Source organism: Alternaria dauci, chromosome 2 (assembly GCF_042100115.1).
Source record: "Alternaria dauci strain A2016 chromosome 2, whole genome shotgun sequence".
NCBI classification, from domain to species: Eukaryota; Fungi; Ascomycota; class Dothideomycetes; order Pleosporales; family Pleosporaceae; genus Alternaria; species Alternaria dauci.
In genome coordinates this window covers 919,326-931,810 of record NC_091273.1, presented here as the reverse complement: position 1 = coordinate 931,810, position 12,485 = coordinate 919,326, and the positions used below count along the sequence as shown (strand labels likewise).

The 12,485-nt window shown below is 54.3% G+C and overlaps 2 protein-coding genes across 2 annotated transcripts; both read right to left on the bottom strand.

Annotated features, from left to right (window-relative positions):
* Window positions 1-149: 149 nt before the first annotated feature.
* Window positions 150-3,443, bottom strand: ACET3X_002379 (uncharacterized protein; the record flags this gene model as incomplete). The annotated part of the gene is made up of 3 exons (XM_069449115.1): window positions 150-761; window positions 1,632-3,130; window positions 3,185-3,443. 3 exons carry the CDS (start codon window positions 3,441-3,443, stop codon window positions 150-152), a joined length of 2,370 nt encoding a protein of 789 aa, XP_069308926.1.
* A 5,685-nt stretch (window positions 3,444-9,128) lies between these two features.
* Window positions 9,129-12,485, bottom strand: ACET3X_002378 (uncharacterized protein; the record flags this gene model as incomplete). The annotated part of the gene is made up of 1 exon (XM_069449114.1): window positions 9,129-12,485. One exon carries the CDS (start codon window positions 12,483-12,485, stop codon window positions 9,129-9,131), a length of 3,357 nt encoding a protein of 1,118 aa, XP_069308925.1.

The window sequence follows — 12,485 nt, the reverse complement described above, 5'->3', positions numbered from 1 at the left end:
CGCCTTCTTTGGTTCTACCGATGGAGCGCACCGTAGATTGCACGGCTCCCGGTGAAGCTTCTTGCCCCGTTGGGTGGAAGAGAGGCTCATAGCCAAAACGTGGAAAGAAACCAATAGGAATAGTTCCTATGGTATCAGGAGACAAGAGATCAGTCGTATCCGTTATTGCCAGTGCCTATCTGACTGGCGAAAGCCGTAGAAACGCTACGAGCATCGTCATCTTCGAAGCCACCAAGCCCACGTGGCAGACCACGACCAGCGCCGAAGCCAGTCCCAACGTTCGGGCCCTGGCGGGTGTTCTCTACGTAGCGGTTGAGGCGGTCAGACTGGCTAAGTGAAGTAGGCTTGTTGTAGTCGTTCAGGCTCAAACCAGAAAGACTGATACCACCCGGTGCATCGCTGCGAGTGTCGGTAAGCTCACTGGCGGCGATTGACTCACCAGCAACGCTTTGGGGGGCGCCGTTCTTGCCCTTGCCATTTGGACGACCAGGAAGAGGCCAAGACTCCTGGAAATTGGAAAACATAGGAGGGTAGTTGGACGGGACACCAACACCACCAAGGGCAGATGAGTGGACCGAAGAAACGTCGTCCGGGATGTAGCCGACAATAGATCCGTTGTCATTGTACTCCTGGCGAGGCTTGTTGCCGTTGAAGCCAGCCTGGCGACCAGATGTCATAGCGTTGGCATGCTGGTAGGCCATCTGGTAGCGCTGAGGTCCACGGTAGGTCTGCTTTGGGCGGCTGAACTGCAGAAGCGAGACCTGCAAGTTGGTCAAAGGACCTTCAACAAGGCAGTTGCGCTCCTTGAAATGGAGAAGAAGGTAGTGCCACAAAGGGTGCTTCGAGAGAACCTTGGGGTTACCGAGGATAACAAGACCATACTTGGCACGGGTCAGGGCGACGTTGAGACGGCGAGGATCGCTCAAGAAACCAATACCCTGGTGGTCGTTGGAACGAACGCAAGACAAGATGATGAAGTCCTTTTCACGACCCTGGAAAGCGTCGACGGAGGCAACCTCGACTTCCTTGTAGTTCTCCTTCTTGAAGCTGCCCGTTGCCTGCATGGAACTGACAACGTAGCTGCGCTGGCCTTCGTATGGGGTGATGATACCAATATCACCAGGCTGTACACCAGCCTTGAAGAAGCGAGTGACAATCTTCTCGACGTTCTGGGCCTCGGTACGGTTGAGATAAGATGTACCAGACGCCGAAATCTCCTCGGCGCCGAGATTGGACCAAAACATCATGGGGCTGTCAACGACAGGCCAGGGGAAGTCGACGTCACGACGAATACGCTCCTGCATTGTGACACCGTTCTGGAGAGAACCTTCGTAGAACATGTTCGAAGGGAATTCCGACAGACAGGGGTGCATACGGTACTGAACCTGGAGGCGGATGGGAGAGCATCCCAAAATGACCAGGCGTTCGAACAGGGACTGGTTAAGACCAGCTGTTGCAGCCTTTTTGTTCATGATGACAGGTCCAAGTTGCTGGTGATCACCAACAAGTACGACCTGCTTGCACCCGAGAACTAAGGGAATCATGCACTCTGGCTCAGCTGACTGAGTCGATTCGTCGATGAGGACAGTGCGGAACTTCATCTTAGAGAGGCGAGGATCTCCGGCACCAACACAGGTACAGCAGATGACATCGGCTGCGTTTAGAATCTCGCGCTCGGCTGCACGAGTGAGCTGCTTGAACTTCTTCTCGTCCTGACTTGACAGTTCGCCGACATCGCTCTTGAGCTGGTTCAACTTGTTGAGCTCAACGTTGGTGTCGTTCATGCGGACTTGCTCGTGAAGAGAGAGGAAGCCAACCGGAGATTCGACATCCTCCCTAGACTTGGCGGTGACACGAACGGTCTTCAGCCCAGTAAGATGAATGCGTTCACACAGCTGGTCAACAGCGACGTTGGAGGGCGCGCAAACCAAGACTTGACTGCCGCTGATCTTGCAGAGATGGTAGATGATGGTGGCAGAAGTGACGGTCTTTCCGGTACCTGGAGGACCCTGGATCAAGCTAAGTGGTTTTTGAAGGACGCTCTTTACAGCATTGATCTGACTAGCGTTCAACTCGGGGAGGCCCGGGACGCTGAACTTGCGGGGAATTTGAATCTTCATGGGCGCAGCAGCAACCTCATGACCAAGAAGACGATGGAAAATATAACCCGACACGCTCATCTCGTCAATGGCAAAAGTCTTCATGGCGTGTTGCATGCGGTCGAATGAAGTAGCCTTCCAGACGTAATCGGCGCTGAAGTTGTGTGTGCACTCGGTAGGAACAGACTTGTGATCGCCCTTTGTGCGCAGCTCAATCGTCACCTCATCGGACTGGTTGTTGGGAATCTTGATGACATAACCAACACCCTCCCAGTGTGGGCGGAGTTCTCCTGTGTAGCGTAGTCGCATCTCGTCGCCGACTGCGAGTTTGACGTCGCCCAACTCAAGCTTGGGGAGGATGAAGCTAGCGGTATGCTTGTTGTTCAGGGCCATGTCCCAGCGAACGACCAGGTTATCCTGCGATTGCGACTCCTTCAACTTGCGGTCGTAGTCAGCCTCGATCTTAACCAGGGGACCAAAGACGTTCTGGTATTGGAAGGCGTCGTCGTATCGGAGCAAGACCTTGGCAATGACCTCCTCTTGACCAGCGCCCTTTTCGAGATCGGCAATGGTGGCATTTGCATTGTCCTTCCACAACTCTTCCAGCTTGGCAATGGTCTGGGGGCTAAGATGGCGGGCGCGGAGCTGCTCCTGGTCGGTCGGGGCAGGCACGAGCCAGGGAAGGAAGGAGCGGTCCTCGATCAGCGGCTGCCAACGCGAGGTATCCCAGTTCATGTCCTTTTGGGAGGGCATGGCGGCGCATGGCTGGCGGCACAGCAGAACAACGACCGTGTCTGATTTGGCGGGGATGAAGCCGAGGAGGAAGACGTTCTTGGTGCCGCAGTTGTAGCATTCGAGCGTCGTGTCGCCGAGCGAGGAGGCGGGGTGGAGCTGGACCTCCTTGTGGCGGGCGCGAACGAGATGGTTGATGATGTGCGAGGACGAAGAGTTGCCACGAGCGCTGCAGAACCACTTGCTGCATGCAAGGCACTTGACGACGCTGCCGGCATTGTGAATACCGCAGTATGCGCCTAGCCAGGAAATTAGCACCTCTCCCATATGCACCCATGCCATTGTTCACGTACAAGCGTGTGCTGGTAGTTCAACCTCGGCATCTTCCGCCCGCATGGCAGACTGGCCATTGCGTCCGCCTACTGGCATGCTGGCCATGCTCTCCAGGTCGTCCTCGTCGTATTCCTCGTCGTCGTCTGCGCGTCGTCTACGTGAAAGACCGCCGCGGGCCAGGTCGCCGTCCAGGATGCCCTCGTCTACATCGCCGGCATTGATGGTGGCGGCTGAGTCGGACACCAGGTGGTTGCCCATGTGCGTAAAGGCGCCCTCCATGGTGAGGGTTCGCGCCGGAGGCTCTCTGCTCTGTTCGAAATTCGTGGGGTTGGGCTTGGAGTTTCGAGGGCAGTTGCTGCCGGATGTGTTGAGTCCGAGGTACAAGCAAGTCGTCTGCTCAAACCATTTCCAGCAGGCGTCTTTGGTGGTTGCGCTTGGCGTGTTTGCGCGCGAAAGTGGTTGGTGTGGCGGAGAAGATTGTGTCTCAAGGTCACAGCAATTCAGCGGGGGTCGGAATATCGGAGCACTCGGCTTAGCGCACTTTCACCTGAGACAGTCGCGGCTTCCTCCACAAAACACTCACTTCACACCCAACGAGTGAATCTCGTTCAAATCCCACTTTGCCTTCCTGTCCTTTTTCATCTCGGATATCGCCATATCAAACTACATGGCAGTGGCAGCCGCGCTAGTGGACGTCATAACGAACCTCGACACTCAGTATCAGTAGGTACCGCCTGCAGCAGAGCCGCATTCGTGGATCATATACCCTACCGGTAGTACCAACGTCTCTTGTTTAAGCATACTTGAAAATACACCTTAATCATATAGATCGCCGCAAGACTCTGGTCAAACATCTCCTAGATTCTTTTCCAGAACAGAAACGCCATGGGGTATATCCACGGTCGCAACTCCTGAATCTCATATGCTACTAATCCCCTAAAATGTTTTCCTCGCTCAAACAACATGTAATCTCACGTGCGGCTGCTGAACGCAACCGTCACTAGGGAATCTCTGCAAAGGCGCTTCTACAAGTTATCGACCTCGAGGAATCTGCCAGCGACGCCAGACTAGGTATCCAGGCTTTCCACATCATCTGAAGAACATGCCGAGTTTAGAAATCGCCGAATAATCTATCCAAAGCACTCGACACGATAACATCATTCGGAACGTCGGCTGCAGGTTAGCAACAAGTCATTGGCGAGGGGGTAATAGTATCTAACCCCCACGTGTGTGGAACCGCCTGGGCAGCAACAGCAACGTACCAACACATGGCGATATACCTAGCCCTCCATTTATCAAGGCTGGTTTTTTCCGACGCGATATTACAACAACACGCCGAGCACTATCGCCGGAGAGCATCCGAATGCCCCACAGTACCCGCTGGCAGGTGTTGCTGCAGCCGTGCAATCATATGGCCAGCTCGTTGGTCCCAGGGAATAACGAGGCAACGTGCCGCACGGGACTGGCCGAATGATCGATCAACGCTTGTACATTTGATGCGGGGCACGCTTGCGACAAGACTTCCATGCATTATTCACCGCTGAAACCGCCTTCAAAACAGCCTGCGCAAAGTGTACCAGCCAGCCTATGACGTAGTTCTGAGAGTAGTGGTGTTTGATCAAACTGCAAGCCGCAAACTAACAATTTCAATAGTATGGCAGTCCATCTGGTCAGCACGAAGATGAGATCACGGGATGTTGCGGTCTGCGCCCCCTTCGAGGCCGGAAACTCCAGGAGTAAAGGAACGGGGTGTCTATGCCCACAAGGCATCAAGTGGGTGTACCTCCACAGGTCTTGGGCATGAAACATCGCGGTATGACGTCGTATGGCTACGTGTACACGTCTTGGTCGACCGGAGCTCGCCTCGTAACTTCGTTGAAGAAAACGATCCTCGACTACCCAACTTTACACCGCCAAAGAAGTGAAGCAAGATGATCGGCTGAAACGTTCCAATATCGCCTAGGTGCACCAAACACCAAGCCATGCAACAGGCTCCAAGCAGTCGCTCTAGAAAATATTCCGTCACTCTAGTCGAACGAGCTTCATCTTCAAGGGTGCCGATCTCTACTTAGGCTGCAAGAACAAAACATTGTACACTGGCGTATACTCTTTTCGCGGCACTTGCAGCTATAGTGGTAACGCGATAGGCCAACTATATCAACGCATCTTAGTAAGCTTTTCCGCGACTCTGGCTCACCGACTTGATGGACACTGAATCATGAAGAGTATCAGTTCATGCTGCACGTCAATCTGGTCCAGGTGATTCGGTCACCACTGCATTGGACATGCCGCATGTCTGCAAGCTTACTCCTAGTCAGCAGCTCATGTGGTACGCTCATCCCGCATTTTACAAATAGTCAAAGTCTCGAAGCGACAAATAGCACAATCAAATTCAGGCGTGCGTTCGCTTGCACGTGCATATACGGTCTGACCCCAACTCCCTCAGACGACAGCTTCCTGTACTTTGATCGTGCAGGACGCCACATGTGCGAGACGGGCAGCCCACCGGAAAACCTCCAAGCTGACAGACAGTCGGCTATCCGTTCATGCGCAACCCCACAACAAGTACCACGTTGCTCAGCATCCGATCCACAACAAGCTCGCATGGTCACTGCATGCTGGCCGCCCTGACCGTGGGACCCTATTTTGTGACAAGTTCAAGATTGGAATCTTTATCAGCCGCTATCTGTGCCTGCGGAAGATCATCGGCAAACTCGTCCTACAAGGGGAGAAGCATGCAGCCTCATCACACTGCGACCTGCTGTTCAGTCGGAGTACGGCGCCACGTGCGGAAGAAACCATATGCACGTTTGCAGCCTCACATTTGAAAACGTAGTGGGTACCTTGTCCCTAACACCGAGTCGAGCGCGCTTATCCTACAAATGACAGAGATTTACCGAATTCGCGAGGTCCTCACAGTTATGGAAGTTTTTACGCCCCACGGAAGCGAGACGGCCCCATACCAGCGCCCTGACGCTCTTGTGGCCGAGGAGCTCAGCTTACAATCATCTTCACCGATAAACGACGGTGATACAATCTCAAGTGGATCAGCTTGCCGAATCTTCTCTTGTGGAACGAACGTCTGCTTTCACCCTCGTGCATGCTGCAACCTCCGCTCCGTACGTGTGACACGACAGGCAGACAGCCATTGATAGTACAATCGGCCCTACTCCATGGCGTACAGCATCGTAAACGCAAGGCACACACCACCATCTTCCGCTGCTAAGTCACTTGTGCCATCACATGCATGCTCTTTCACTGAAGACAAGCCTCGGATAGCCATCCGAGCAAATAGGCTCCGCACCCGCCTATCCTCACAGGGCAGTTGTACATGAACACGTACATACAAGGTGGTCGGCCCCGCAATCCTTTCCAAGGTTTTCTCAGGCGATCAGATTCGTAGCGCACGAACAGACGAGCCATTCAGGTGGTCAGGAAGAGACATCACTCGCAATGTCTCGCATATGTTCTGCATACTTCGCTTCCCACACCATCTCCGATGCCCAATGTTGTCCTCATGCCCAAGGTATCATGCCCGAGACGCTGTGAGCGCAACCGACCTTCTTCTTACCCGCTCCATGCGTGTCGTGCGTGCAGCTACGCGCGGGCGTGAAAGAAAGCCAAGTTGCCAACAAAGACACATACGATTGGCAAAGGCGCGAAAGCAAACGCTCGGACACCATGTATTGCATGCATGCTGTGTAACATACATACATGGATAGAACGGAGATAGCTGCGTGGCATGACTCGGTACATGTACAGGTCGAAGGCTGCACTGCTCCGTAGTAATTCCACATCGATAGCGATAGGTCAAGAAACGGGAAGGTGAGATGGAGGAATTGGAAGGATTAGGCAAAGAGCACAGCCGCAAAAGACCAGAGTTCGCGTCGCACAGCACAGCCGCAGAAGTATTGATTCTGATTGATGCATTTCTTACCCATCCGTACGGTTGTGTAACGTTACTACAGTGATCGGATCGTGCCGTGGGAGGGTCCGTCCTGGAATTGCTTTTTGGTCTGCCAGCCTCAACCGTTATGCCGTAACGGAAAAAAAAAGCCCATTTTCCAGACGCGCATCTCGAAGACGTCAGTGACATACCATCTATGAGTAATACCGTCCGTCTATCAGGGCGATTCGGTCTCCCCCAATCTCCCCTGTTGCCTCACTTCGCTGAGCAATGACCAAAAGCCCAGTCCAGCCCGTCCGCATCTCCCGCAGGACCGGATAGTGGCTTCTGCTCTGCGCGCGGGGAACAGTCAGCCCACACTTCCGCTGCCCGCCAGAAACCTCGCATCGGGCGCGCGCCTTGTTTCCCAACCAAGTTTGCCCTACCCGTCCGTTCGCTGCAAATAGAGCCAGCGAGCGAGCGCCCGTTCCGTTGAACGCCACAGCGGTCCAGATCGACACAGGCTTGCCCTCCCTTGCTGGTTTTTTCCTTCTTTCTTTGCACACTAGACATTTTCTCCGCACGTTAGTATCGTCAACTCTAAATCAATACATCATGATGATTTGAAACACAAGATGCGGAGTAAGTGCATGCGCAATATGCGGAGTGTGGGGTTCAGAGCGGCCGAGGTAGAGAAGAGCATGTGTTGGCAGGGAGGTACAGTAGAGAGTGATCATTTTGCGAGCTAAACACTGCAAGTGCGGAAAGCAACGAGGTTAGAACGGAAGCTAGCCACGTCAACGTGGCAGGCAGGTTTGACTGAAATGTCATGTCAAATTACCATGTTCCCGTGCCCATGCGTGCGGCGGTGCGGCTCCGAGGAAATGGTTCGAGGCAACGTAGCGCGTGCTCTCACGGCGCAGATCGTGAACGGCAGCGTCGATTGGGCTGCCAGACAAGCCGCTTCAACCTATCGCCCCTTTTCGCCAGTATCCTCTCCTGAGATCAGGAAAAGTTTTCATCACCGTGGCTAAAGCATAGAAGCATCGAGAAGGTGTATGTGTGGAAATTTGACTTCCAGATTCGCGCAATCGTAGCGCCGAAGTCGTATGGTATCATTTCTAAATACTTGTTGAGTGGTATCTCCCTGATGATTAACCTAGATATCCCACGCTATGCCATGCCATGCCCATAACCCACACCAAGCCGAGGAGGTGAACATTGGCCAATGCACACCCCTCTCTCCTTGCAAGACTAGCATGCAAGCCGGGCCGGCCCACGTATAGAATTGAAGAGAAAAATGTTGCACAAAACCATGTCCTGCATTGAAGCGAAATTGATCGTCCTCCCAACCGCCCACAGGCCACCGCCGGAAGGAGGTGACGAAACAAAGAAAATAAACGAACCAGAAAACCAACAACCGACCTTTCCCATGCCAGAACCCCGCACTGCAGGCTCGGCAAATGAAAAACAATGCTATGCAAAGCAGTTTTGTGTTGTCGTAGCGTCGTTATGATGTCGATAACAAAGGAAACAAAGAGAATACAGGTAGAAACTTTGTACAGGGTAATGACCGAGCAATGAAGCTCAAGAAGCAAGTCTATGGGATATCGCCAAGATGCAGTTACTAAGGTCAAAGTTTGCTCGCCGGCAAAACTATCCTTGTTGCCCCATAATCGAGTATTGCGCCGACGACTAGTGAAGAAACAAAGTGTTGGGTGAAAAAAGGGTATATGCTAGAAGAGAAGTATAATGTAACGATCGACGTCCAACAGGACAGGTGATCAGGGATAACTTTTGAGTGCCGAGGCCATGTTGCGGTGCGATGAGGATTCAATAGCCGTCGGAAGCGAGCTTGCCAACAAAGCGGTTGGGCAAGGACGCCATGTTCTGTTTCAGGATAGAGTGCGGGATTATGTGCCGAGTGGATCAAGCCGGACCCGAACGCCTTAGGATACCAGAGTAGAGGTCGGTAGAGGAGAGAAATGTATAGTACAACTGTAGTCGACAACTCAAGCCGAGTTGACGCGTGGTGGCGTCGTCAGCTGCAAACAGTGGCGTCATGCTGCAAGCTCGCACTATCGCTCGAATGTGCTGGAGCGACTGATGGAGTCTAGGTCAGACTCGCGCGACTCGCTGCCCGCCCGTTGCAGCTCTTCCTTGCGCTTCCTACGCTCGCTAGGCGCTCGGCTGATCAAGCGTCTAACAAAGCTGCGGCTCGCTTTGTTGTTTGTGGGCTCTTGAAGTGGGCTGGTAGGCTCAATGGATGACGCACAAGAAGCGCTGGCGGAAGGCTCGGGCGCATCGACAATGTCCTGCTTCTTGATCTTGCAGAAAAGGGTGGAGAACAGGTATTGCTCGCCGTTGCTGTCGTAGAGTGGAAGATGGCGGTAGCCTTGCTGGATGCTGTTGAGCTTGGCCGTGAATGTAGCAAGAGGGGCATGGTTGGTGGTTCGCGCATCGAGCGAATTCCAAACAGTCCAGCGCACGAAGACGAGGCTTGGGTACCTGGTGGTGACCGTCATGTCGATCTCGTTGCCGAACTCAGGGTTGTAGCCATTGCCCTCTACGATGCGTGTTCGTTTGCGCAGAGGGTTGCCAATACCAGAGTGGCCATTGCGAGCTGATGCATCTTGTCCACCAATCCCTGTGGCATTTGCACCCATATCCTCGGCGCAGTACATCTCAAACTCGACATACGGGTTGATGTTGGCTTCTTGTCCAAGGCCGCGGGGGCGCGGTAGCTGTTGAGCGGAGATAATTTGCACAGTGAACTTGACTTCTTTCTTGGGTGCCTTCCTGTAGCTACTGGTTGGGGTCTCTGGGTCGAGACGAAGCGCAGCCGGCTTCAGCACGTAGCCTGTGCGGTCTTCACCACCAGCGAACATGGCTTCGTTCAACTGCTGACCAAGATCGTAAGTTTGCCAGTTCAGTGCAGCCATTTGGACGCCGCGACGCCAGAACTTGAGGGGATCGAAGTTGGATGAGTTGATACGGAATGCGTGAGGGTAGACGCGCATCAGGCAACGCATATTGTGGGCCTCAAGCAAGTGCTTTTCGCGAGCTCCAGGCTTGGTGAGCTTTTCGAACGCACGCTCGTTGATGGAGAAGACGTGGTTGAACGTGTTCGCATCAACGCTGCCAAAGTCTGTGAACTTGACTCCGCGTGTGTAGACACCAAGGTTGCCGAGCTCTTTCGTAATGTTGCTGGTCTTGGTCTTCTTTGGCTTACGGCGATCGTCTACTGCCTCTGCTGTCTCGGCAGTGGTTGCGTTGGGGCTATCGCTGTCTTCAGCCGAGCTGACTGCTGCAGATGTGGGCAGCGTGTTGTTTGAAGTTCGTGGTGTTGCCCAAAACGACTGAGATCGCTCTGGTGGGCTCATTGAAGGGGGGCTAGAAAGAGGAGGCGAGTCTGGGACGAGCTTGTCGTTCAGCATCACAGGACGTGACCAAGGAGAGCTGAAGCTGCGCTGTCTTCTCGAGGTGATCTCGCCCATGAGAGCCCTGGTGTCGATTTCATCACCAGCAGCTCGCTTGACCTTGATGAGAATTCGATATTTCAGTTCCTCTGGTGTGGGCAGCATCTGCGAATCAAAGTCCAGCGGCTGGAGCACCAGCTTATCGCCAAACTCCTGCATCATGATCTTGACCATGGCAGATTGTTGAGCCGGGGAGCAATGCACTTCAAGCGAGAGGATGACTGGGTACGGTGACTCTGTGAAGGCATACTTGTTGATGACCTTGATGGTGTCTTGAAAAAGGATGCTCTTAGTCAAAGTTCGGCCGTGCATAACAACAGGGATGTTGTCGGCGCCATCCCAGCAGTCGATCTCAAGGCATCGGCAGCCCTTTTGGAGCGCAGTAATGTAGGCTTCTGTGCTTGACTCGCCTGCGACCTGGCGGCCGAGCAGGTAAGTGTTGTGGGAACTGGAGATGAAGTACTCGTTCAATGGCCGGTTGAGTTCTTTTGGCTGGCCGACTGGCTTCAGGATGGAGTTGGCGGCAGAGGTCAAATACGTCTGAAAAGCAGGGAAGTTCATTGCCAAGGGCAACGGAATTTCGCCGCCTTCAGTTGGAGTAGCAGCCATCCTGGGTCTTGTGGCGCGCGCAAACTTCTCGAAAGTGTTTGTCCAGTATTCGAGGTCCTCATTCACATCAACGCCTTGGTCCTGGCGCAGAAAGGTGAAGAAGGTGAACTTGTCCATTTCGATTTTCGAGCCAGATGTGTACGTCTTGTAGATGGCCTTGATATCTTTGCGCTCCTTGAGGCGTCGGACGAAGTACAGGAATTGCTGTTGGTTGAGTTTTCCAGCATCCAGGGTGTCGGCTTTTGAGAAGTAGGCGCGAAGCGTGGCTTCGGTGCAGTTGATGTGCAAGCTTCGGCACAGTTCAACAGTGCTTGGAAAGTCAAGAGACTCGTCGCCTCCGCCGCGCTTCTTCATTGCGCGTTGCCAGACAAGCTTTGCGCTCTTGTCGGCGAAGCCCAGTAGGCCGGCCATGAGGTCAATGCGGTTGCGCGACACAGACTCGAGTGTTTGGGTCCACATGTTGAAGACGCCGACGTCTGGTGCAATCAGGTGCATTGTTCGTACCCGGCCCTTGGAGCGAGTTGTGTCGGTGTAGACAATGGTGAACCAGTAGGGTGCCCAGTTCTCGGATAGGCCGCACTCCTCGCGGTAGTGCTTTGCTTCGGGTCCTGAGCGGATCTCCTTCACATCGTCAATGTAAAAGGCTTTGGAGGGTCGGGATGGATCCCAGAACACCTTGGCCGATTCCAGATCGAGGCGCAGGTTGATTTCCTTCTTCTCCTTCTTGGTAATCTTCCTCAAAACGGTGCCTTGCTCGAGACGCGAGTTGCGCACTGGGGCAACGACTGCGGCATCCGGTATCGAGCTGAAGCTGGGGGACGGGTTCGAGATGCCAAGGCCGTGGATGGGCTCAAAGGGGTCTTCTACGGCTTCCTCCTCTTCAAAGGCGTCAAAGTCGGAGATGCCCGTGTCGGCGTCGGCGGCAGTCCTGCTGTCGCTGCGGCGGCGCATGATGACGGGGCCGGAGCTCTTGTCGCGTAGGGCTGAGGTGTTGCCTCGGCGGAAGCGGCCTGGAATGTTTTGGGCGCCGCGGCTCACTCTGCGAATCAAGCCCGGGCCCTTTCCCAGGGCCTCGGCCATGGCCGAAGGAGAGGATGTGGGCGGCGACTGGAGCGGTGGTGGTGGAGGTGGTGGTGGAAGCAGCGACTCTGGCAGGGTATAGGAGGGAATAGCGGGTAGCGACGACGAGACGGGCACCATGCCCTCGGGAGTAGATTGCAGGGAGCCATTGAGGTACGAGGCCGTCAGGGCGGGACTGGCACGGGCGGGAATGGTGATGGCGCGGGCGAAGCTGGGCTGGGGCGAGGGCATGCGCGGTCGCGAGTAGGCGTCGTGTAGCAGCGACAT